At 39.3% G+C, this 27,568-nt stretch overlaps 2 protein-coding genes and 1 pseudogene across 3 annotated transcripts; all 3 read right to left on the bottom strand.

Annotated features, from left to right (window-relative positions):
* Positions 1-1,254: 1,254 nt before the first annotated feature.
* Positions 1,255-1,903, bottom strand: LOC105909527 (gamma-crystallin M3-like). Its single transcript, XM_031578923.1, has 2 exons — positions 1,640-1,903; positions 1,255-1,533 (listed from the first exon to the last, which is right to left on the bottom strand). Exons 1-2 carry the CDS (start codon positions 1,901-1,903, stop codon positions 1,255-1,257), a joined length of 543 nt encoding a protein of 180 aa, XP_031434783.1.
* Positions 1,904-13,333: 11,430 nt separating this feature from the next.
* LOC105909525 lies at positions 13,334-13,961 on the bottom strand (annotated as a pseudogene).
* Positions 13,962-22,328: 8,367 nt separating this feature from the next.
* LOC105909531 (gamma-crystallin M3-like) lies at positions 22,329-27,012 on the bottom strand. Of its 2 annotated transcripts, none has more exons than XM_031585214.1 (3): positions 27,001-27,012; positions 22,689-22,928; positions 22,329-22,604 (listed from the first exon to the last, which is right to left on the bottom strand). In XM_031585214.1, the coding sequence occupies exons 1-3, from the start codon at positions 27,010-27,012 to the stop codon at positions 22,329-22,331; spliced, it is 528 nt and encodes a 175-aa protein (XP_031441074.1). The 2 variants fall into 2 exon arrangements, with proteins under 2 accessions (XP_031441074.1, XP_012693621.1); XM_012838167.1 differs by lacking the exon at positions 27,001-27,012 and adding an exon at positions 23,096-23,104.
* Between the last annotated feature and the right edge of the window lie 556 nt (positions 27,013-27,568).

Genomic DNA, 27,568 nt, shown 5'->3' with positions numbered 1-27,568 from the left:
AACAAGGCGGAGCACACACAAGGCAGGGCGTGAAGAGTCTGAAAAGAGAGGAGAGATGAGTAAACAAACACAACACCGAACAGAAGAATAAACGATAAAATAAGGAAAACTTAGCTAGTAAGTAGGACTGGACATAACATCTTTCTAATTTAACCACTGCTCTCTAGCTATATTTGCAATTATTAACGTAAATGTAATGGATCAATTTGATAGAATAGCTGAATAGCTCAAGCTATGATTGGCTGGACATCTGCCAATGATATTCATGTTGATAGCATGCATAACTATTATAGGATGGTAAGGTGCAGAATGTGGTGGGGTTTTCATAAACTTCCAATCAACTGCCAGAGTCATCTTGCAAGTTGGTGAAATGGATCGGATTGGATGTTGTGAAGCAGCAGAGGACCATGTCAAAGAAGTTCAGTGTCTTAACCTGAGCTTTAGAGTGGTACTACTTCATAAAAATAAAAAAACTAGTTTTGGTAACTATGTAAAGTTTTGCATTATCTGCAGTTTAGATAAAACTCCTCTTGGTGTCACACTATCTGTTTGCTTGCAAGTGTAATTTGGATGGATGCTGTTCCTAATCGCCCAAATGCATTACAACTGAGTTTCCAGACTACAATGACGGCACCCTAAGCTTGGTAGAGCCCTAGCTGGCTGTCACATTGACATTTTAGATTAAGCTACACCTGCAGGCATCAGAGTTGTGGCCATTAATATGGGTCTGTCCATTTAGAATCCTAACAATAATGAATTATTATACATTATGAGCTGAATATTCTGTTCTTCGTGATGAACTGATTCTCTAGGAGGGGTCCAGTCAGCATGGGGTACATAATGGATATAGCTGCACGTTTATATTGTATTTCCGCATAACTGATTTTATCAGGGGTAATAGTTTTGAAACTGTTGTTAATAAATAGTTAATAAACTGTTGTTTATTACCACATGCTTTTACATTTTGATGTGATTGTTTTCAGGCATAATTGAAAGGGGGAAATAGGAAAATGATAATTAAAATATTATTTCACAAGTTAAGAATATTGATCAAAGATAAGAAGGTGTATTGGTGGTGCTTAGCTTGGCTGGGTGCCTGGCAGTTTAATAGACTGCTTCTCCCCTTAATGAAACAAACCTGTTTCCCTTAATAGTTCATTTACACCAAAGAACAGAACTTAAAATAAGCAATTTTTTTTAAAAATTATTTTAATGAATTGACCCATTCTCAAATATCACAGAGAGTTGCCTGTTCTAATACCAAGAATCCATGATGCGCCTCATGCTCATGAATCTGCTGTTGCTGAAGCCCTGGTCCCTGAAGCTTCTGTGCTCTCCAGGCCTCATGTACATCATTCTGCCTCTGAAGTGGGGCTGCTCATACATGAGCCAGTGGCCATCCATCACATTGCAGGACTGGCAGTCAGACATGTGGTAGCGATCCATGATGGAGTCACAGTCATCATTCAGCTCCATACTCTGACCACCGAAGCTCTCCCTCTCGTAAATCTTCATTCTGTAAGATCCTCTGTGCTGTATGGGGTGGACATGAAAGTCCATTAAACATTTATGCTAATTTCTATTTCCCCCCAAAAAAGCAGTGACAGTTGTCAAATTCTGGAAGAAAAAAAAAACTCACCATGGGGATGTTGCGGCAGGATCTGATGCAGTCGCTCATGTTCATCATGCGCATGTAGTCGGAATACTCGCCCCTCCTCATGAAGTACTGGTTACCCATGAAGTTGGGACGGTCGTAGACCATGAAGCAACCGCTCTCCACCCTGCAGGATTGGCAGCGGTTGAAGTGGGAGGACATGTCAGCACAGTCGCTCATGCACTCATAGGAGCGACCCTGGAAGTTCTTGTCCTCGTAGAAGATGATCTGTAAGAGAAAGTTGTCCATGTCAGTTCATGTGTAGGATGTCACAGTAAGCTTTCCAATGTAGTGAATCAATTAAGATGCATGATCATTTAGGTCACTTACTTTGCCCATGGTGACGGTTTGGTGAGTTGCTGGGGGTGGTTCTGCACTGACTGGCAATGGTTAAACCTTACTTTTATGCCTGGCCAAATCCCAAAGACTGTGTGCCCCCCTTTGTGTGTAAAAGCCTGACCCAGCACACACCATTGAGGCCCTTTAGTGTGTCAAAGTGCTTTCATTCTGTTTCCATGTGACAAAATGCCTACGTTTTAGGCTCACCTGACACTTGGTATGCAATATTGCTTTTTCTTTACAGAGCAACTTTGAATTTGTAAAGATTATTTTGCTTCTGGAGCCTTTTACAGTGTGTCTTGGACACAAGTCGAACAATGAGATCTGATGGCGTGGTATTTTGGGGTATTTATATTCAAAACACCTGCTTTATGTTATGAACGATCGTGAATTGGAAATCTTAGGTTTCATCCTATTCAAATTTTTACTTCCTCTTCTTAACTCTCATTTCAAGGGACAAAGAAGTTGGTGGACCATTAAACTATGTGAGTTCGTTAGAGTTTGACATCTAAGGATTTAAAAAAATTTCATAGAACTGTTATAGCCATAGTGTGTGATCACAAATAAGGTATGTATGTTTACATGTAAACATTGTATGTTTATCGGTTATATTATATGTTTATTATTTATGAAGTATGCCCAGTATTATTGAAAGATAACATTACCCGGCCTTAGTCTTACTACAGGAGGATCGAAAAAAAAGTAAATCGAATTTAAAAATGTATTTAAAAATCCTTTATCCAAGTAGCTGACAAAGGGCTAGTTGAAAATGGCAACACAACCTTTAGCCAAAATAATTTAATAGTTCCAATTACGCCTCAGCAATTTACCTATATTGCTATCTAAGAAACAAACATGATTGGAGATAATGACAAAAAGAACTTTTGTCTAAGAACTTACTCTACTCCTTACCACTCTACATGCCAGCTCTCTCCATGCGCGGAGTCCTTACTCCTGCACCAAACTCTTTTCTTATGGCGGTAATGTGATTTTTCGTTGATTAAAAACAGAGCAAAACTAACCGAGTAAATACGTTTACAAGCTAAGCACAAGAAACAAAACCCTGCTAGCTCACACGCAACGGCAGCAACGAAGCAAGTCAGTGCCGAGTTGCTAACACTGTAACGAGAACAAAGGAGTTTCCTCCATCCTGCACCATTGGAACACTGCACAGCAAAGGCTTCCTTTGACACCAGACCCACAATTCTTCCGAGCCTGGCTCATCAACAGCCAATGGTATCGCCAGCAAACAAAGCAGCACACCAGCGCCTTTCCCCTGTGAACTGGTTACTGGGCGTACTAACTAGTATAGCATAACAGTGTACACGGCTAAGCATAGAATTGCATAACTTTTGTCACTGTACATGTATTGATTTGGTTATTCTCCTGCTTTGTGGTTGTGTTCTCTCTTCATAATTATGTTATTGGGTAGTTGGCTTCGCCACACCATGCATGAGTTGATGTTAGGCATGCTTCACTCAGATGCAAAATAATCATCCTACTCGGATCACATGCACATACTTTGAATTGGCCTTAAACGTATCCACACACATGGAGAAGACGCTTGGAAACACTCACACACACTCTCTCTCGCTCTCACACACACGCATACACTCCCAGCTCACTGTGCCCGCCTCCACCTGCCAGTGGATTACGAACTTCCTGACAGACAGGAAGCAGCAGGTGAGGCTGGGAGAAATTACATCCAGCACCCGGACAGTCGGCACTGGTGCCCACCAGGGATGTGTGCTCTCCCCACTGCTTTTTTCTCTGTACACAAACGATTGCACCTCAGGAGACCTGTCTGTTCAGCTCCTGAAATTTGCAGACGACACAACAATCATCGGCCTCATCCGAGATGGAGATGAGTCTGCATACAGGAGGGAAGTTGAACAGCTGGCCCTGTGGTGCAGTCGCTACAACCTGGAGTTGAACTCGCTCAAAACTGTGGAGATGATAGTGGACTTCAGGAGGAGCCCCCCATCACTGCCCCCCCTCACTATACTGAACAGCACTGTGTCTGCTGTGGAATCCTTCAGGTTTCTGGGTTCCACAATCTCCCAGAACCTGAAGTGGGAGCCAAACATCAATACAGTCATCAAAAAGGCCCAGCAGAGGATGTACTTCCTGCGCCAGCTCAGGAAGTACAACCTGCCTCAGGAGCTGCTGATCCAGTTTTACACTGCAGTCATTGAGTCTTTTCTCTGCACATCCATCACTGTCTGGTTTGGTTCGGCCACTAAACTGGACAGGAACTGATTACAACGGACAGTATGGTCTGCAGAAATGATTATTGGTGCCGACCTGCCCACCATCCAGGACCTGTACACCTCCAGAGCCAGGAAACGGGCAGGGAAAATCATTGCAGACCCCTCACACCCTGGACATAATCTGTTCCAGCTCCTCCCCTCTGGCAGGCGCTACAGATCTCTGTACACCAAAACCACCAGACACAGGAACAGTTTCCCCCCCCTTGCCGTCACTCTAATGAACAGTTGACAAATTATTATATTTTATTATTATTAGGGCTGGGCACGTTAACGCGTTATTATTGCGTTAACGCATCAATTAATTAACGCCGACAATTATTTTATCGCGCGTTAACACAGGTTTTATTATTTATTTTATTATTGTAAAAGTCTGTTGCTTACAGGCTTTTATTTTGTAAAAGTCTGCTGCTGACTGCTACGGAACCGGAAAAGAAAAGAATGGGCGGATAAACAAACATGGAGAAGGGCATTGCTGCCATAGACATATATATAGTATATATGATTATGATTGCTGCGACGTGCCAACTCGCCGCCATCTTGGGAAGGTAAAGGCTGGACTGTAAACAAATGCAAGTGAATGGTGGAGCTGCGGTGGAGCTGGATAAAAAGCACTATAGCGTTTACATTTCTCAACCGATTTAATCGAGTTGTTTGTATATTCAAGGGTTTATGATCTACGTGGAGTACCAAACAAAGTTTGGTCTCCATGTTACTTAGAATCTCGATAGTTAGGCTAAAATCGCCAAAGATATATATACATACATGTGATAATTGCAAATCATTCAACGAAACAGACAGTGGAGGGAGGCTTCGGCAGACTACGTACAGCAGAGTAACTGCCAGCAGTGGGGATGGGAATCGAGAACCGGTTCTTGTTAAGAACCAGTTCCCAGTGGACCGATTCCTTGGAATCGTTAGCCAAAATCCTTTTCGATTCCGCTATCAATACTTAAAAATAAATAAAATTAAATATTAATTTTTCGATTTTTTTTTTCCGATTCCGCTATAGATGCATTAAAAATGATTCATTTTTAGATTTTTTTTTAATTTTTTTATTCCGGTATCGATGTAAGTGCAGTTTAGGTACGCACGCAGCTTTGTTTTGTTTTAGACAGCAGCCAACATGGCGTCTAGGCAGAGGCGTTCAAAAGTGTGGTTATATTTCACACAAAAAGACGACCACAGGGCCACTTGCAGTGCTTGCAAAACGTCTCTTTCGTCAAAGGGGGGGGGGGGGGAAACTACCATTACTCCGAAACATTTGTCCATACTGCATGCAATAACTTTGCAGGAATGTGGCGTTTTTGAGCGCTATGGAGTGAAGATAACATTAATGAATCTCAACCAAGCAACAGCATCGCGGCTAACGTTAGCGCTGTAGGTACACTGGAATTCGTCCATTGTGGTTGACTTTAATCAGTAACTTGTCTATGGGTTCCCCCGGAAACTACGTCAGGTTTTACCTGTCATAAAAATGTAACCTGATGCTTTTCTTAACCACGCCCACCTGAGCGTGGATAATAGCCGCATCTCCCCAGATGTGACTCTCTCTCTGTCGGCGCCCACCTGGCTAGGACCCCTCTCTCTCCCTCCGGGCATCGTCCGCGAGGAGCAAGCCTCTTGGACCTCCAACACCGCGTGAGCACACCGTCACACGGTGAAGAACTACTCTCTTTGTTCTCACATCTTACGGCCGACACACGCCTAAGATCTCTCAGTCAACGAACTGCTCAGTGAGACGCAGTAAGTTTAGCGAAAGCAGCTAACAACAGACCTGCTAGCTAACTCCACACAACGGGAACAAAAGGCAGACTGCAACGTTCTGAGCGATCAAATCCTCCGATCTAAACTGCAGGGACACAGACATCACAGCAAGGACAACTTTCTCCATTTACGGACGGCATCATCTCTTCTCTGCCTTATCCACGTCGGACCAGCCCAGCACTTTTCCCAAAGGACTGGTAACTGACATTAACTGGGCATTTAGCTATCCTAGCTATTCACAACCTGGCTAAGCATAAGACTGTTTCCATGCCATTGTTCATGTGTTTCATATGTTTTGTTTACTGAACGTAACTGTGATATATATGTTCATTGTTAGCTGGTAGTTGGCTTCGCCACACCATCTAAGGGTTATCGTTAGGATTGCTTCTCAGACACATCGAGTCTTGCATGCATCACTAACCATTTCCCTCTTTCCTAACATGGCATCTTAATCGCGCACGATTACACATACATTGGCCTTCACATAGCCTCACACGCGAAGAGAATACTCGAACTTCGCGCTGCACATAGGCTCGTCCTTGTTCACATCACATGTATGTTCGCGTGCGTGCACACACATGCACGCGGAACTACGGTGATCAGACAAAGGAACACACGCGCACATTCTTTCTGGCGCGCTCCTAACAGCGCAACCCCGAGCTCACAAGCTCACACACTCCCTCTCGATTACACATACACCTATTCCTTCAATTCATTGGTTAGTTACATTTAGCTAGATTACATATTGTGTGTTATTTTCTTATCATTGTGTAAATAAATACTTTGATTTATATACGCTGGTTTATTTAATGTTACACAAGAATGGACGTTGCCAACCTCTTCTATTCAGAATTCTAATGACCTTCAACTATACTATTGGTAAGGTAACTTTGGTTGTAGTTAATAATTGAATTATTAATCGGAGTTCCAAATTGATAGTATAATATATTTTATGAGACTGATATATTTAACGAGACTGATTTGTGGATTATCATTATTTTGACCACGTGGAGGACACTACACTTTGTGTGGCGCCCCCTAGGTGTTCAACTTAATTGATCTGCCTTTGTGTTGAATGGTTGATGCCTGTCCAATCGGGTGAGACTACCAACATATTGTTGCTGTTGCAAGGACAGCACCAGTGTGTCTTGGTGGCCCTCGCAAAGACGGTATCACAATTTACACACAATTGCACCCACATTCACCCGGCTCCTGCTCACAGGGTAAGTTACCTACATAGTCTGGTACTCCCATGTGAGGCTGGTACCAATTTCACCTACAGCGCTTCATCTGTTAATATTGAAGGTAAACTCTAACAGTCTATTGTGTTAGTGCCATTTGTTTCATTGTGTAAACCAGCTTTCACTTTTTGTTTATGTCAGTTTTATTTTTAGTTCAAGGTGAATACACACAATACAAAAAAACAGCACTGTAATTGGCATGTTCAAATATTATTTAGCACTGTGGTTCTCAAACTCTGGTATATCAAGGACACCTAAACTGCCACAAATTAGACCAGGGAGGGATCCCTATTTGATAAGACTATTTTCCAGGCTCCCCCATCTGATGAGATTAGAGTTTAGATGTTTTATTACAAAAATTGTATGAAACCCATTACCAAATCAGTCATACGTTCTGTTACTTATGGTTGGAATTATAGTCAAAACAAATTAGTTGGGACCCCCTGGCACCCCATCAAGGAAAAGGATCCCTAGGCTATGGGTCTCTGAACCTTACTTTGAGAGTTTGTTGACCTATTCTTATGTTTGTTTTTGGTTATTTAAAACATGTAAATGTATACATACATACTGTATATGCTGTGCAACGTCTATTCAGAAAATATTATATAAAAGAAAATGAATGTAAATAAACTCGTTTGTACTCTTTTTTTTCCTTGCCCAAAAAGAATCGATAAGAGAATCGATAAGGAATCGAATCGATAAGAAAGAATCGTTATGGAATCGGAATCGTTAAAATCTTATCAATTCTCATCCCTAGCCAGCAGTGAACTTTTTGGTGCTTCACCACACTCTAACATTAATGCCTTGGCAGTGGCAATAAGCTTTGGTTTTGTGTTTGTTTTGATAACATTGTTTAAGTTGAGAATTACACAAAGTATTTATTTTATTTAACTGCTACTATATAAAAATGCTGACATTAAGTGTTTGCACAACAAATTTTATGGCACTTTAGTTCATATGGCAGTACATTTAAAATAACAGTGTCAAGTTCTAGGAATTGACAAACTGCACTGAAAGTGTTTTCTGGTTTCTCACTCAGGGACATTTGGTACTGAACATAGACTGGTTATGCTGCTCCCTGATGAAAGTAAAATGTTTCTGCTCTTACCTCAGAAATTGCCTGTTTTAATGATATGATTGTGGCTCAGGATTTTTTTTGCCAGTTTTTTTCTTTTTAATAACAAACAGGATAACATTAATGCCCTGGCAGTGGCAATGAGCTTTAATTTTGTATTTGCTTTGATAACATTGTTTAAGTTGAGATTTAAACTGAATATTTGATTTAACTGCTACTGTATTAAAATGCTGATGTTAAAAGTGTTTGCACAACAAATGTTATGGCACTTTCGTTCATATGGCAGAACATTAAAAATAAAAGTGCGCTATACACTACTTTTGAATTAATTATTGGATTTTGCGTATACAAATGCGATTAATAGTGATTAATCGGGGATATCATGCGATTAATCGTGATTAATTTAATTAATTTTTAATCGTTGCCCAGCCCTACTTATTATACTATATATTATATTTATTTATTTTATCCTAAACTGTTGTGTTATACTGCATATTTTTTAGTTTAAGTACATTGAGAGCAACTAAACCCAGAAAAAATTCCTTGCCAAAATGATAAGACATTCCTCCAAAATACCTCTTTTTAATAATTTTGTTGCCATTTCGTGACTTCCACGCAGAAAAAAAATTCTTTACGCAAATACATCTTTAAAGTTTCAGGTGTTGCGTAGCAACCTATTACTTGCTGACCTCATGTTACAATGAATTCCTGTTACGTTAAGTGGACGGACTACTTGCAGAATTATATGAAGGATGTGAATTAGAAGCACATTCATTAATTTTTTGCAGCGGTCATTATGAAGAAATATCAGACCTCTGAACGTTGGGGTGGCCCATCCAAGTCAATGGAACTTTTTGCAACATTCTGAGGAGCCTTATAATAAATAGAAATACTAATAAGCTGCCCAACCTGAATTATCTGCCTAAGTACACTCTCCACTGACCATTATCTGTAGAATTCTGGGATGGTAAAGTACTGAACTACAGAAACGTTCTGGAAATACGCTACGTTTGTGTCACAAAGTTAAACATTTTGCAGCAGTGATTCATTGTCCAATTGTTTCTGTAATAAGTACTGATGTGATCTGTCTCAGATGTTGTAACACAAATAAGGCAGTGGTTCGGTGTGCATGCTGAGACATACTGAAGTACTTCCCTTACTTTGTAAAACCATTTGCAGTGATGTTAGGAATGCTTGTATGCTATCAATGCATTCCAGAACATGAGTAACCAAGATGATGTTAGGACCGCTAGACCATGGTGGGCTGCTATACTTGTAGCATTTCTTACTCCAGGTCTTCTCTGCCTACAGATGTGTGTATTTTATAATAGAGACTGCTTCAATAAGAATAGTGCTTCTCAGAGTATACTGTGTAAGCAGTTTAGACACAACAGTAGACAGTTCAGACGCAACAGCAATGCTTCCTGTGTTTGTGAACATGATGCATTGATATGCAACTGAAATTTACTGAAAAACACAAAAACACAAAAGAGAGGGAAATGGTTTCTAGTCTGACACTTCAGGGCCAGAGAGTGGTGAGGAAAGCTCTGTAACCTGAACTTCCTGAGTGTGGTCAAATATCTAATAGGCTATTTAATAGTGAAATACACTCTGGGACACAGTGAAGAATATCTAGAGGCCTGGTAACAGCGAATATTTATTTGACAATAATGTATTGCATTTTTGCAATATTGCCAACACATCTGGAAAGGGATATCACTTTAAAGTCTTTAGAAATTAGATATTATGTCATGCAAGACCATTTTAACAGTATTATGAAGGATGCTGTTGCTGTTGGTGACAGTTGAAGTGACAGTTCTTCTTTCTAAGGACATTTTATGGGGATATTAAGCAGGTTTTGCATGGATTCACATGGAGTATTTTTGTGATCGCAAGGTCATGAGTTTTACACCAGGGAACACACATGCTGATAAAAACAGTATCTAAGATTAATGTGTCTGCTAAATGTAAATCTGTGTTGTCCGCATTCCTGGTGTAGTGGATTGCATTGTAAACATCGAATATTTATTACATATTAACACATTTTGAGGGTAATGGTAAGAAATTTACACCAATGATTTTGTGGGTGCTATTATGGCCATATCAAATGGTAATCAAAACTCGCAAGTGCACCCTGGCAGTTTTGATGTGACATTTATTTTTCACAAATACATGTTTCAAACATGTACAAATGCATGTTTCACTGTAGTGCGTGTCATCGTTGAATTGAATGTTGTGGAAATATTTCTGTTCTGATACAGGAAAGTTCATCTTGCATTCCCCAGGAAGCATATGGGATAATGGGGGCAAATGTGCATAGTGTATGAAACTTTCACAATGTAAACCGATATTTGATACATTAGTTATAGGTATTTTACTTTTTATTAAGGTAATTTTATGTTTAAACTAAAAGCATGTACACTTCCCCTACAAAACCAGCAGAGGATGACAGAGAGAACAGTGCGTAGAAGAGGAAGAGGATAGACTGGTCAGTGCGTAGAAGAGGAAGAGGATAGACTGGTCAGTGTTTAGAAGAGGAAGAGGATAGACTGGTCAGAGGATTTACCCTGTGGCTTTAAAAGAGAACAGTGTTTAGAAGAGGAAGAGGATAGACTGGTCAGAGGATTTACCCTGTGGCTTTAAAAGCAGCTTTGTATTTGGAATATTGGGATCACTATTGGGTCAAGTAATGGCAGTACATTTATGTTGCTGTTACCTCTTGGAATTGAAAACTAAGTGAAGATGTATACTTCTTATATTGGACATTACACTTTTGGTCTTGACTACAAGAAAAAGTACAAAAATCAAATGTCAACCCCAAGATTGTCAGCCCTAATGTGCTGTTGCCAAACTTTAAAATAATTTCTCCAGTCAAATTAACAATAATCACTAAATTGAAAGACAACATTAAGACCATTTAAGTAAAGCTTTTTTATGCTACTGTACTGGAGCAAACACTTTTTAAAATCTTAGGTGAAGGTGTGAATAAGTATGTTCAAAATATCACACACAATAAAAGAACATGTTATTAGTTTATGGGAAAATATTAAATGTCATTCAATATTACTTCTATACTTCATACTTAAAATTAGGGCTGTGAAATGATTAAAAATTTTAATCAGATTAATCACAGGTTTCTGTGGATTAATCATGAATAATCACATATTTTCTCGGTATATTTTTGTGAGAACAAAAAGATTTATGACAAAAGACAGATATATACATTTAACATGTTTTCTTTTTTTTATTCATTAAAAAAAAACAATGGTGCTGCAACTCAGCAGTTCTTTAGCAGTTATCTTTGCTATTCCATATGGAACATTAATATAATCTTCATCCTAAACAGAATTTGGGCTTCTTAGCCATTGTATGGTTGAATAAAACATTTTTCTTTTCTTTTTAAATCAAACAGAAATGATTTGGGCTTCTTAGCCATTGTTTTTATAGGATGTTTGAACATTTTTCTCTTTTTTGTGAAACAACCATTAACCACACCATGACACAATCTAATGCCTCTAAATGCCCTTTTACAGTAGTCTAGCCGCGGCTATCATATTACGTGCACTGTCTATCCCTATAGTGGTCGTTTTGTCTTCAATTGCCCAGTTGCTTGCAACAGTTTGGAACTGTTGTGCACATGCCTCTGCAAAGTGGAGCTCTTCTGTTTTCATGCACGTTAGTGTAAACGACTTTAACTTCCATTCGTCGGTGATTAGATGTGCAGTTACACCCAGGTAGTTATCGTTACTCACAGAAGTCCAGTGATCCCCTGTCAGGGCCTGATGTTTCGTAGCAGCCAAGTCATTTTCCTTTTTTTTCTTTTCAGCTTCATACAGCTCGTGGATTTTTGTCATTATTGTGCAACTTTGCGGTGCTTTGATACTCGAATCCCCCGTTGCCACTCGCACAATTTCGGTGAACCCCTCGTCAACAATATGTATCGGTCTACAGCTTTTTGCAATCCATTTGACAACTGTGCTAGTCAACTTGTCACAGGCACACTTAATGAGGGGCCTACGTTGTTCAGTGAGGGTGGTTTGGCGCATTCCACTTTAACTCCCCTCGCCGACCAACGCATGCATCGCGCTGAGGTGGTACTTATTGCTACGGTGAAACGATAACGTCTTCCCGCAGAGTGTGCATATCACTTGGGTTTTATTGAATGTTCCATCTTTATTTTTTTGAAACACGAACTTCCCATTACAGCGGCTACTAATGCAGATTGGGCGGAATTGTGGGTATATTTGGAAGGTAATTTTGCGCATGCGTTAAAAAAATTAACTAATTAATCCTGTAATTTAATCATAACGCGTTAACGCGTTATTTTTCACAGCTCTAAATATAATTTATTAAATTAGACAAAATATAGAATTATAAAGTTTGATTATTATAAAATGGGCCGAGTGTGCACAAAGCCAAGAAAGTTTTAAGGTTTGTCAAAGAAAATGTTGACATGTTTGGTATAGCCATTTACCTCTTCAAGAGCTCTTCATTAATATTCACAACGAATTTGAAGAACATTCATTTTAGCCAATGGGAGAGCTTTTTAGAGGTGTACACACATAGTAAACAAATGACAAATGTCAACATGGACCTACCCTAGGATTAGACCATTTTTATCTCATGGTAAAAGTTGAGCTACTTGATTGGCTGAAGAGTTTGTTCACGTCTCAGTAAGTCAACGTGGTGTACAAGGAGAAAAGTAGCATCTCACTAGCTTAAACGATGTGCCCCAGCCACCAGTATTGTGGTTGTTCATTGTTAGCTTGCCTATTCTGATAGCTTCTCCTAGTGAAGAAGCCACTGAGCACGGACCTTTTTGGACTAAAAACAGTGAAGACAGGGCAGCTATTACTAAACATCCTTTTTGTTATAATTATAAATTGTATTTTCTTCACATAAAGTTCACATAAAAGAAGCTGTTTGGAAGTATGTTTTTGTATATTCAAAAAGTTTTATTCAAACTTTTACAATACATTCTGGGTAGTTTTTAGTTACAAGAATCCATGATGCGCCTCATGCTCATGAATCTGGTGTTGCTGAATCCCTGGTCCCTGAAGTTTCTGTGCTCTCTAGGCCTGGTGTACAACATTCTGCCTCTGAAGTGGGGCTGCTCATACAGGAGCCAGTGGCCATCCATAACATTGCAGGACTGGCAGTCAGACAGTAGCGATCCATGATGGAGTCACAGTCATCCATCAGCTCCATACTCTGACCACCGAAGTTCTCCTTCTCGTAGATCTTCATTCTGTACTGTCCTCTGTGCTGTATTGGAAATAGGTCAAACTTAGTAGTTGAAGTACCTACTACAATCAGCTTTATATCATGTGGACAGAATATATTAATATTGAGTAAAAAAATTACCATTGGGATCATACGGCAGGATCTGATGCAGTCGCTCATGTTCATCATGCGCATGTAGTCGGAATACTCGCCCCTCTTCATGAAGTGCTGGTTACCCATGAAGTTGGGACGTTCGTACACCATGAAGCAGCCGCTCTCCACCCTGCAGGACTGGCAGCGGTTGAGGTAGGAGGACATGTCAGCACAGTCGCTCATGCACTCATGGGAGCGACCCTGGAAAAGTTCTTCTCCTCGTAAAAGACGATCTGAAATAATAATAATAATAATTATTAGAGGCTTTTGTCATAATTTCATGTACAGTTAATGGTCAACTAAATACTAAAGACTGGAAGGTTCCTTTGAACAGGGCTTTCTGTAACTGTGACAATCTTTCAAAGACATTACATATTTTTTTGTGAGTCACATTAAATATGTAGTGCCTAAAGAAAGTCTTCACCAAGGTATAAAGAAAACCTCAGACTGTTATTGGTATGTAGAAAACTTGGAATGTGATACCGAAGCTTTAATGTTTAATGGAGCTGTATGCATGTGAGTTCGATGTAAAACAATTTGCTAAAAAAGTGTTTTTCTCACTGCAGCAATTACTTCCTGCAGCAATTACGTCTTTTATGTTTATAGTCGTATTCTCTGGACCACTTTAATTTGGTAAAAGTAGAATATTGCGTGGGCTGGTCTGAATTTATAGGTAACACCATTGTTACCCCCAACTTGCAACTGTTATTACACCACTATAGCGTATTTGAAGGATTTTTATTCAATGGCAACGATAGTACGAACATTCTGATTGACTAATACGTGGTCATGCCTCCTTTCTCACTGCAGCAATTACTTCCTGCAGCAATTACGTCCTTTATGTTTATAGTCGTATTCTCTGGACCACTTTAATTTGGTAAAAGTAGAATATTGCGTGGGCTGGTCTGAATTTATAGGTAACACCATTGTTACCCCCAACTTGCAACTGTTATTACACCACTATAGCGTATTTGAAGGATTTGTATTCAATGGCAACGATAGTACGAACATTCTGATTGACTAATACGTGGTCATGCCTCCTGCGTATCGCCCCCCCCCCCCCCCCCCAGGTAGGGCTGGGCGGTATGACGGTATATACCGTGCAACGGTAGAAATGTGTCTACCGGGAGAGATTTGGCTATACCGTTTCAACCGCGGTATACTCTTATTTTGAAATCCAATCGATTTATTTTTAGATAAAGACCTCCAAACTATACATCATCCCGCTTATTATACAGTTACTCGCCAAAACGACAGAAGACATTCCTCCAAAATACCTCTTTAACGATTTTGATGCCGTTTCGTGATTTCCGTTTAGAAAAAAATTGTTCTTCAGGCAAATAGAACTTTCAAGTTTCAAGTCTTGCGTAGCAACCCATTACTTGCTGACTTCAAGTTACGTTAAAAGCACAAAACCCGTTGCCAATTATGGTCATTACTTTTTCGCAGCAGTGAATATAAATATAAATTACAGACCTGCAAACGTTGGGGTGGTCCATTCAAATCAACTTTTTTTAACATTCTGAAGAGCCGTATAATACGATACCTAGTACAATTTTTAAGCACATGACCTGCAAGGACTGTCATGCCTGCTTGTTGAGTAATCCTTGACTGTTGGGAAAGATTCTACTGAAAGATCTACTGAAAAATATGGACTGAAAAGTGTCTAGTGTAGCCATTTATTTGCATATTCTGTTCCATTTTTCTCAATGATGGTCAAATATTAGTAGTTAAAGATGCACTATTTCGATAGTTTAGATTTATTTTCAGTATTTCATAGTGAAGGAGCTGTGGGAGCACAAGAACAGTGAGCGTCTAGCAGCGATTATCATAGAAATATACATGTATGTATATGTCTATGGCGATTATAACCGTCGAGATTCTAAGTAACATGGAGACAAAACTTGTTTTGGTACTCCACCTAGATCATAAACCCTTGAATATAAAAACGACTCAGTGAAATCGGTTGAGAAATGTAAACGCTAAAGTGCTTTGTATGCAGAAAAAACGCAGCTCCATCGTTTACTTGCGTTTGTTTACAGGCTTCAATATTGCAGCGACGTTCGCACGTCGCAGCAACGGGCTGAAGCGGTCAATGGGGCGCCTAGGTGTAATTGCCAACTTCTTAATTTTCTTATTTTAATATGTGGCCATATAAGAAAAAAAAATTCTCATCATTATTGCGTTAACATATGAACACACATTGAAAAGAAACACTTGATTTATCTTCTGAAAGTACATTAATGAACCACTGAAAGCCACATAAGCACTGGACTAAATGCCACTACATGCGCTTTGTTTTAATCTTACTATTCAAAGATTCAATGGAAACGTTCAGTACAAAGTAGGCATATACTGGCCACTATTGCTTAGGCCAATAGCCTATTGAGGCAGTGTTGTTTCTGCACCTTAGTGTTCTGAAGGGTCAATAAATAAATAAATGATCATACTGTATGGCCTATGTCTGTGGACACATTTCGCCACCGCTGAAGTGTCCTCTTTTTCACAAACTCAAATCTGGTCACCCTACTTATAATAAACCGTGATATATACTGTAACCGTGATATAAAATTAAATTACAAATACCGTGATAGAAGATTTTGGCCATATCGCCCACCCCTACTCTCAGGGGCCTCAGTGGGCAACACAAATTGCGTATTGCCCTACATTTTTCGTGAGGAGACTTGAGAGCTCAACAAAACTCATTTTTTTTTCTATTTGCAAAGGAGAGAAAAACTTTGGCTTTGGCGTATCAACCTCGCTGTCGCTCGGTCGTTACTGCAAAGCCTCAGTTTGATATTTCCCAGCATGACCTCACTCAACATACCAAAAGAGATGTACTTGCTATCAAATATCAAAGTTGTGTTTGCTAAATAAAAACATAGTTGTCCTGAAAATATTCCTAATATTATGTTGTAGCGCTTTTTTTAAAGTTTTTATTTATTTATTTATTTATTTGTTTGTAAAAGAAAAATTACAACCTTTTTTGCCTAAAGTTTGTTTGAGACTATAGCAGAAACCATATACAACAGGTAAAAGGAAAATTATTTTTTGTGTGTCTGCTATATAGTAGTGGTAAGCAGCATTGGTACCTTGTGATATCTGGTAAAGTAAAAGCATTAAGAGAAGAAATAATTGGGGCCCAAGAATCGTACCCTGGTGATCTCCATTCTGATTCACAATTGAATGGCTCATCTCCCTATTGGGTCCCAGGTATCTGATCCCATCAGATCTCATTTTGCCATAACTTGGGTCAGCATTTATTAGATATGCTCTTAGGTCAATTGGAATCCAATGGCTTTCATCTAGAACAAAATGTATTTGATGCAGTTTTACTTGCAGTGTCAGACTTTGAGAGAACATGTAAATAAAATTACAGACATGGTCAGAGAAGGCTAATTGCTAAGAAAGGTAGTCGGTTTAATACATGTCAGGTGAGTGATTATCATAACCTCCACACAGACAGAATTTTTTTTTAAATAGCTGGGAGTTAAAATTACTAAAGACTGCTCTTCTTACATTCCAGGCATATGCTGTAAAACAATCTCAGTTTGTCATACTCCACAATTTCCACCATCTCTAAGGATTTACTTTGATACATTGTCTACTTTTCTCAACACAAAAGACAGTTACAATTTTGAACATATTTTACAGCCAGTTTTAGGGTATTTGCCCATTAATAGTGGAAACATTTATTGGGTACATATGGGTACATACAGTGGGGAAATAAGTATTTGAACCCCTGCCGATTTCGCAAGTTTGCCCACTTGCAAAGAAATGCGTGATCTATAATTGTAATGGTAGGTCTATTTTAACAGTGAGAGACAGAATATCAACAAAAACATCCAGAAAACTGCATTTTATAACAGTTATGAATGTATTTGCATTTGATCGCGGAAAATAAGTATTTGAACCCCTATCAAACAGCAATAATTCTGGCAGCAACAGACCAGTTATGTGCCCACGAGGCACACAGATTAGTCCTCATTATACACCTGATCTCAACTGGTGACGTGTTCAAACGAAACCTGTCCAAAGAATCATACAACACACCTTCAACCTCACCACCATGGGCAAGACCAAAGAGTTGTCAAAGGACGTCAGAGATAAGATTGTAGACCTGCACAAGGCTGGAATGGGCTACAAAACCATCGGCAAGCAGCTGGGTGAGAAGCAGACAACTGTTGGTGTGATTATTAGCAAATGGAAGCAACACCAAACAACTGTCAATCGCCCTCTGTCTGGGGCTCCATGCAAGATCTCGCCTCGTGCAGTATCGATGATCCTCCGTGCGGGATAACCCCAGAACTACGCAGGGGGAGCTTGTGAATGATCTCAAGGCAGCTGGGACCTCAGTCACCATTGGCAACACACTACGCCATGGTTTGAAGTCCTGCAGTGCTCGCAAGGTCCCCCTGCTCAAGGAAGCACATGTACAGGGCTGTCTGAAGTTTGCCAATGAACACTTGAATGATTTTAAGGAGGATTGGGAGAACGTGATGTGGTCAGTAGGGATGGTAATCGAGAACCGGTTCTTGTTAAGAACCGGTTCCCAGTGGACCGATTCCTTGGAATCGTTAGCCAAAATCCTTTTCGATTCCGCTATCAATACTTAAAAAAAAATATATATATTAATTTTTCGATTTTTTTTTCCGATTCCGCTATAGATGACTTAAAAATGATTAATTTTTAGATTATTTTTTTTGGATTCTGGTATCGATGTTAGTGCAGTTTAGGTATGTCACGCCCACGCAGCTTTGTTTTGTTTTAGACTGCAGCAAACATGGCGTCTAGGCAGAGGCGTTCAAAAGTGTGGTTATATTTCACGCAAAAAGACAACCACAGGGCCACTTGCAGTGCTTGCAAAACGTCTCTTTCGTCAAAGGGGGGGAAAACAACCATTACTCCGAAACATTTGTCCATACTGCATGCAATAACTTTGCAGGAATGTCGCGTTTTTGAGCGCTATGGAGTGAAGATAACATTAATGAATCTCAACCAAGCAACAGCATCACGGCTAACGTTAGCGCTTCATCTGTTAATATTGAAGGTAAACTCTAACAGTCTATTGTGTTAGTGCCATTTGTTTCATTGTGTAAACCAGCTTTCACTTTTTGTTTATGTCAGTTTTATTTTTAGTTCAAGGTGAATACACACAATACAAAAAAAACAGCACTGTAATTGGCATGTTCAAATATTATTTAGCACTGCGGTTCTTAAACTCTGGTATATCAAGGACACCTAAACTGCCACAAATTAGACCAGGGAGGGATCCCTATTTGATAAGACTATTTTCCAGGCTCCCCCATCTGATGAGATTTTTGAGTTTAGATGTTTTATTACAAAAATTGTATGAAACCCATTACCAAATCAGTCATACATTCTGTTACTTATGGTTGGAATTATAGTCAAAACTAATGTGTTGGGACCCACTGGCACCCCATCAAGGAAAAGGATCCCTAGGCTATGGGTCTCTGGACCTTACTTTGAGAGTTTGTTGACCTATTCTTAGGTTTGTTTTTGGTTATTTAAAACATGTAAATGTATACATACATACTGTATATGCTGTGCAACGTCTATTCAGAGAATATTATATAAAAGAAAATGAATGTAAATAAACTCGTTTGTACTCTTTTTTTTCCTTGCCCAAAAATAATCGATAAGGAATCGAATCGATAAGAAAGAATCGTTATGGAATCGGAATCGTTAAAATCTTATCAATTCCCATCCTAGTGGTCAGATGAGACCAGTGGCGGTTCTACATGGAATTACGCCCCGGGCGAGACCTCCTCCTCCGAGCGAGAATTTACAGTGCAAGAGGGAGAAGCCTCATCTCACGGTCATCACGATTGCAGATAACAACATCCCATACCAGCATTGTTCATGCACCGCAGGGAAAGATTACGTTAATTTAACTCATCTGGAGAGGCACTGAGATGTAGACCTACGTGTATTAGTTTATTAACTAGCATTACCCTGTCCCTGACAGGGCAGTGTCCTAGCGTAGCTATGTCAGTTATTGGACAGTGTCAAACATCGGCCATTCTGTTAAACAATCAAAATGCTCAGTTTAATAATGGATTAACATGACAACGTGAACGTTTGCCGATACCACACGCAGTCCTTATAATTAACACCGTTACGATAACTGTCTAGCTAGCTAGCGCAGCTAGTGAATTGCTAACGTTAGCTAGTTTTAACCAGAGCTAACTTGCCTAAGCCTAGCATAACATTAGTGGTGAAAGTAAGCCGGTACTGTCAATGACAATAATGTAAATAATGAGTGCCTATGATCATGTAGGCTCAGTTGATTACACTGTCTCCCGCGCCCCCCTTCCCCTTCCCCCTTCTCACACAGGATCTGTGCACCTTCTTAGCAAGCAGGGGCGTCTGCAGCTGCAGGGGGCGCAAATTTGCCAATTCCCCACACAGTGATATGATAGATAATAGAAAACCGCTTCGCCCAGATGATTGCTGAATATCACCCCAAGAACACCATCCCCACCGTCAAGCATGGAAGTGGAAACATTATGCTTTGGGGCTGTTTCTCTGCCAAGGGTACAGGACGACTCCACCGCATCTTGGGGACTATGGATGGGTCCGTGTACCGTGGAATATTGGGCGTGAACCTCATTCCCTCATTCCCTCCCATTGAAAACGCAACCTTAAGGTTTTGGAGAGGATCTGCTTGCCAACAAGGGTTACTCCACCAAGTACTAAGTCATGTTTTGCTAGGGGTTCAAATACTTGATACTGCGATCAAATGCAAATCAATTCATAACTGTTATAAAATGCAGTTTTCTGGATGTTTTTGTTGATATTCTCTCACTGTTAAAATAAAATTATAGATCACGCATTTATTTCGGCAGGGTTTCAAATACTTATTTTCCCCACTGTATAGGATTAACCTATAGGATTAAAAATAATCTGGATGAAGAGCTTCCAGATGCCAGTGACACGTTGGTATCTGGGTATGTCAGTACCGAGTGATCAAGCACCATTTCAGTTGTTGCATCAAAAGCATTTATTTTATTTTATTTAATGCGTTAACATAATAAAATAAAAGTGGTGCTGCCAAAAAGGAACACATTGCTATTTTTCCACAGTTGTGTTCCCACTCTACAATGTATAGGATTAAAAGGAATCTGGATGAAGAGCTTCCACATGCTAGCCCTCCTATTATGTTTGGGGTCAATTTGACCCCATTCAATGTTTAACGTCTCTAAATAAATGTTTGACATCATTTTTTTTGCTTCATATTTAATGACTTTTCCTAATTTAATGGGGACAACTGGGTAAAGACAAAATTAACATGATGATATGTTTTCAATGTCCTGTACACATACTTTACGCATAGGTGTTGTTTGGGGTCAATTTGACCCCAGGCTGTTTTAATTGTATAAAATATACAAGAAATATCAACTTTTTTCATCACATTGTTACTTTTCTTGATAAAAGAAATAGTGTTTTACTCCAAATGTTATAGATAGCAACAATATGTACTTAGAAATAATATAAAGCCATAAAAACACCAGAAGGATATCTCTTTCCAATTTTAAGTCAATCAGTGAGATTTTATGGGGATCTGCATATTTCTCCATAGTCGCGTAACATGTATTCTGGATGTATAAAGAGGGTGGGTGGGGGTATTGTTTTATTTTTAAGGGCTATTTAGGTAGTCAACAAACAAACCTAAAGTACCTGACACAAAAACTTGGGTAAAAAAAAAGAATTATAATAATTTTTGGAGGTTTAAATTGCTGGGGTCAAATTGACCCCAAGCATAATAGATGTGGGTAAAATTTGAACATAATAGGAGGGCTAGTGACACGTTGGTATCTGGGTATGTCAGTACCGAATGATGAAACACCATTTCAGTTGTTGCATCAAAAGCATTTATTTAATTTAATTAACATAATAAAATAAAAGCGGTGTTGCCAAAAATTACGCAATTCAGGATGACCCCTCCTTTAAACATGCTTAACCCCCACTTGTCTCACATTTGAACCTTTCACATGCCATGGCATTGTTGTATAAAATATATTCTAATGGTGCATATACGTTTTGTACTATTTCTCCAAGAATGAACACTATACAATTGCCAATCCAAATATTCTATGAGGTCCTCAACACATTGTGCTATGCAAAACTACAGGACTATTCACTCAAAATGAACATGGTAGTTGCTTTTATTGAAAATTAAGTGGAGTGGTCCAGAAAATATATAAACCATGTACGAAGCATGAACCACAGTTACTATTTCCACCAAAATAACCTATTCTTTGTGCACCTCTTGGAAAAGCCACATGTGGACACACATAAGTTGTAGTCTTGTCTTACTGGCGTTACTGTCCTCCACAGTTAAGTAAAGACTGTCTACTGGCCAATGGAAAGAAACTGAATAGAACAAATGTTGATTGAAGAATTAACATATGTATGAGCTGATAGTTGGTCTTCTGGTCTTTTGTGTAAAGTGTGTGTGTAGTAGGAAAACAACAGGTAGTATGTTGCTTTAAAAAGATTCCTTTGTAAAAATTGTAAAAAGGGAAACATTTTATTTTAGTCATTATTGTACCGATTGTTTGACCCAGAAAGTTTTACAAGAACATTTACATCGTATCAGTGATACGTCTCATGCTCATGAATTTTGTGTTGTTGAATCCCATGTTCCTGAAGCTTTTGTACTCTCCAGGCTTCATGTACATCATTTTGCCTCTGAAGTGGGGCTGCTCATACATGAGCCAGTGGCCATCCATAACGTTGCAGGACATACAGTCAGACATGCGGTAGCGGTCCATGATGGAGTCACAGTCATCATTCAGCTCGTTCATCTGACCACCAAAGTTCTCCTTCTCGTAGATCCTCATTCTGTACTGTCCTCCGTGCTGTAGACATAAGATGTCATAAAAGATGAGTTCTCTACAAAAAATTCTCATAATAATAATATTAATAGTTCTGAATGTATTTACCATGGGGATACTGCGGCAGGATCTAATACAGTCATTCCAACTCAGCATATTCATGTCGGAATACTCGCCCCTCCTCATGAAGTACTGGTTGCCCATGTAGTTGGGACGGTCGTACACCATGAAGCAACCGCTATCCACCTTGCAGGAGTGGCAGCGGCTGAGGTGGGAGTGCATATCAGAACAGTCTCCCATGCACTCATAAGAGCGCCCCTGGAAGTTCTTGTCCTCGTAGAAGATGATCTGTAAAGAATTGAAAAAAGTTATGTACATTTTCCTTTGTAAGTAAGGCATCGTTTTCTGTAGAACTAACCTAATATCAGTATTAATAACTTAGAATTAGAATTTTTCCATTTGGGTCGTTCAAGTGGTGTAGAGGAGTGTCAGTGTTGCCCTTGTGTGTGACATACCCTGCCCATGTGTGTCAGTGTTGCCCTTGTGTGTGACATACCCTGCCCATGTGTGTTAGTGTTGCCCTTGTGTGTGACATACCCTGCCCATGTTGATGATGGAGATGTCTGATGGTGTCTCAGGACAGAGCGTTCACGACTGGTGCACTGACATCCTGGTGGTTTAACTCTTACTTTTATACCAAACCAACGTAAAGAATACAGTATGTTGTCTATTGTATGTAAAACCCTGACCCAGCAACAACACATTGAGGCCTGCCCGGCAGGGACAGCTCCAAAAGGTTTGTTATTTTTCACTGTGTGCATTTCTATAGCATGTGTGTTGGTATTGTTTCCGCATGAAGTGAAAAGAAGTTTCTACACAATACAAAACAAAACACCCTACTTTTTTTCACCATACTGTACATGGTATTACATTTTAGAGGGGGCGAAATGATTTTAGATTTAAGGTTTTTCAAGGGGCTAATTATAGTCAATAGAAATATTCCAAATATTTTTTTTGTAGAACTCTTAACATATCTTTGAGAGACTGTCAAGCTAATTACTATTCCTAGAAATGAAAAAAAAATTGAACTCTAACAGACAGTGAAGTTTTTAAAAAAAATGTGTTTTTCATTTTGACGTAGAATTTGAGAAAAAGCTGTCTAAATGTATCAATACTGGGGTACATCACTATTTTTACACAATTCTTTGCTGATCAGCTTCTCTTGTGTGTAGCAGTGTGTAACGTGTCATGTCTTGATCTCCTGTAATATAATGTGTATCATTTAACCCCCTGAGGTAGGCTGTACTGTCGCCAAAGCAGAAAAAAATTAGAACATTATGTTTCGTCTGGAATCTCGAAATCCAATTGTTGCACCCCTTTATTACACCAATGTGATAATATCGTTGCACCCCATTATAACACCAATAGCTCTTAAGCTATTTACTGTATGCTAGTGTGAGCTCTTAAGCTATTTACTGTATGCTAGTGTGAGCTCCTAAGCTACTGTTTGCTACTGTAAGCTCTTAAGCTATTTAATGTGTGATAGTGTGAGCTACCAAGCTATTAACTGCATGCTTACTCATGCCGTATGTGTTTGGAGGGTTATGGAGTGTAATTTTTTGTCATCATTTACATATGCCTGTGTAGGTATATAGTGTATACAGCAAATAGTGTGGAGATTCCTGTAAAAGAGTCTCTTTTCCAAAAGACATTCCCTTGTGGAAAGGCTTTGTATTAAGATGGGAAGGGGTGTTAACAGCCCCCCTCTGCATATGCATGGTTCAAGGTCATTAGCCCTCCCATTGAAACCTTTTGGATACTAATAATGACATGGACATAAATGTTTGATGGCCATTTATTTGGTTATGTGAATGGAGTGATTCAGAGTTTGTATGCTTATAGCACACACAAGACCTTAGAGAATCAGCTCAAGTGACCAAAACAGTTTTCACTGTGGGTCAGTATATGTTTCTGCACAGTAGTCTTTAGAGGAGGGTATGTGTCATAATTGGAGTAATGAGGGGTCATAAAGGTCATAAAGGGTTATTAATATGACAAATCGGATGGATGGTTAGTTTTGATCTAGCTTTGGGTGACAGCTTGCTTGTCATATTGGATGGATGAGACCGGCCCTCTGCCCTTTCTCCCCCCTCCACACAGGCAGTTGACCCCCACAAATGGTGTGAATCATTTTGATAGTAAGGTGTTATCTGAGAGGGTGAGATTTCCCGGCGTAGCAATGGTGTTTCTGACCAGGATCTATCCTGTTGGCATAGCAGGGGTCAGGATGACTGGCTGCTCTAGGCGTGAGCACGGGGTTGATAACAGAAATTTGGTGGTGAATGATGTCGTAAACCGGTGTTACCCAAGTAAACCATATGACTTATCAGGCGCTCAAGCATAGCAAGGTCTTGTCAGCCTGTGAGATGGCATTCTTTCACTCTATTATAGGAAACTTTAAGATGATATATACATAATCCCTATGGGCTAATGGTAATGATACCGGCTTATTCAAGTTTAAAAGATTTAGTTTTGTAAGGCTTGACCCATAAGACATTTGTTCATGAGATGGTAGCTCAACAAAAGAAGATAGTTCAACAGCACACACACACATGCACGCACGCACGCACCCACATACACACACACACACACACACATACACACATACACACATACAAACACAGAGACACAGAGACAGATACACAGTATACTAATAGTTATATTATAAACAATAAAACAGGGGTATTGTGTAATATGTGACTATATTTTAGTTTAATCCCAAAACAGCGTGATACATTGAAGACATACAAACACACACACACACACACACACACACACACACACACACACACACTCACAGTAAGAGATGAGAAAGGTGTTAAATCCACTTTGTTAAGCAACGGTGTATACACAACACATTCGGGGCCCACTGGAATAACTTTGATAGAACAAAAAAAAAAGAAAAAAGAAAGTCACCCCATTAGTTGATGGTAGAAAATGGATAGAACATTTGAAAATTATACAAAAAGGTAATCTAAATTCTGAACAAAAAGCCTTAAATGCTCAGTTGAGAAGACAACTTGAGAAGTTGAGAAAACAAATTGAATACAAAATTGAAATACCTCAAGAACAAAAAATGATGTGGTGTAGATGGAGGGTACAATCAAATGCTGAAACACAGCACACCTAAATTAAGAGAGACAATCTTGAAATTATTCAATTTAATCCTGTCGTCAGACCCCTTTTCCAGAATAATGGAAAGGTGAGCCACATCACACCAATTCATAAAAAAGGTGACAAACATAAACCTGACAACTATAGAGGCCTCACACAAGGCCGCAAATTAGGGAACTTATTTTGTGCCATCCTGAACAACAGAATAACACAATTTATCCAGAATAATAATATCATAAATTCATCCCAGATACGTTTTTTGCAAAATAACAGACCAACTGTTCATATATATGTAACCCCTCTGAATTTGTCTGCGTTGTGTAGTTTTTTCATAGAGAAAGCCGGGAGACGTGGGTGAAGTTCTCCAGTTTATTCACCTGGCACAAACAATATCACGGGACTCCTTAGCACAGCAGCATGGGACACCTTACAGTGTGCTAATCGTGACTCTATATCCCCGAACTCTCATACATCGTTAATTCAAGTTTAATTACAAAGTAATATATCTAATTGAAATATATACAATAAAACACAAAACATGTACCTGGCACAAACAATATCACGGGACTCCTTAGCACAGCAGCATGGGACACCTTACAGTGTGCTAATCTAAGAGGGAGATTAAACATTAGCTATTCACACGTGTGATTTTGAACATCGATTAAAATATACATTCAGAGGTGCATAATTCCTAAACCAAACACACTATTTACATGAGGATATAATGTGGAACACCTCTCTATAATCAGTATGGATTTAATACATTCAGTCATTGTATTCTAAAATAATAATGTAGGAGCTCTCTTTATGCACAACTCACCGTGACTCTATATCCCCGAACTCTGAGGAGAGCCACTCTGTACAACATGCCTAACCCCTAGAGGCCACTATTTCCCCAACAACATGACTTATGCACATGCTCAGTGTGATTAAATAGCACAAAAATGATGCAAGTGGAAGAAACCAAATCTTCACTGTTACATATACACACCCATACACTCATAGAGGAACATGTACAAAATGTTAAAAAGGTCAAATATTTGGTTGTTTCATAGACTTTAGCAACGCTTTCCACTCATGATGGACTTATGTTGAAACTAATTCATAGTGGAATTGGAGACTAAATGTATGACATCATTAAACATAGGTATAAAAAACAATAAATGCTGTCTAAAAATTAACAACAGAATAACTGGTATTTTGACCAGACAAAAGGAGTTCGACAAGGCTGTTGAGTAAGGCCAACCTTATTCAACATATAGATCAATGATTTGGCTACAGAGCTTGAAAGATCTGCGGCCCCAGGTGTTATATTTCTAAATGAAGAAATGAAAGGCCTGCTTTTTGCTGACAATCTTCTCCTACACTCCCCTAGTGTAGAGGCGCTTCAGGAAAGTCTAAATATTCTTAACTAATACAGTCTAACAAGGCCTCCCCTTCCAATTAACCAGGATAAGTCCAAAATCATGATATTCCAGAAAAGACACACCATACTTAATAGTGTTTATAGGATCACAACTGGCGAACAGAAACTTGAACAGGCCCTCTGCTAATGGGGACAGCAAAACCAAGTCATCTGCAAAGAGAAGAAATTTAATTTAGTGAGGTGCAAGTTTACAGCCCTGTCTTACTCCACGTCTCTGAAAGGAAGCTTCTGTTTTCTTTGTTCCAGCTTTAATTGAGCACTACCCATTAGTGTACATTGAATTTATCAGATCGTATGTTTTCCCTCTGATACCACTTTCAAGTAATTTTAGGAAAAGGCCGCTGTGCCAGCCTGAATCAAAGGCTTTTTGACAATTCACAAAACAGGC

Source organism: Clupea harengus, chromosome 2 (assembly GCF_900700415.2).
Source record: "Clupea harengus chromosome 2, Ch_v2.0.2, whole genome shotgun sequence".
NCBI classification, from domain to species: Eukaryota; Metazoa; Chordata; class Actinopteri; order Clupeiformes; family Clupeidae; genus Clupea; species Clupea harengus.
This window is presented reverse-complemented; position numbering and strand designations above follow the sequence as displayed.

Bases quoted from the DNA above. Each gene is read 5' to 3' on its own strand.
- LOC105909531 (XM_031585214.1), bottom strand. The intron at 22,605-22,688 runs GTAAATACATTC...TTATGTCTACAG, and splicing joins CCTGCCGCAGTATCCCCATG to CACGGAGGACAGTACAGAAT.
- LOC105909527 (XM_031578923.1), bottom strand. From the start codon at position 1,903: ATGGACAACTTTCTCTTACAGATCATCTTCTACGAGGACAAGAACTTC. The intron at 1,534-1,639 runs GTGAGTTTTTTT...CACCCCATACAG, and splicing joins CCTGCCGCAACATCCCCATG to CACAGAGGATCTTACAGAAT.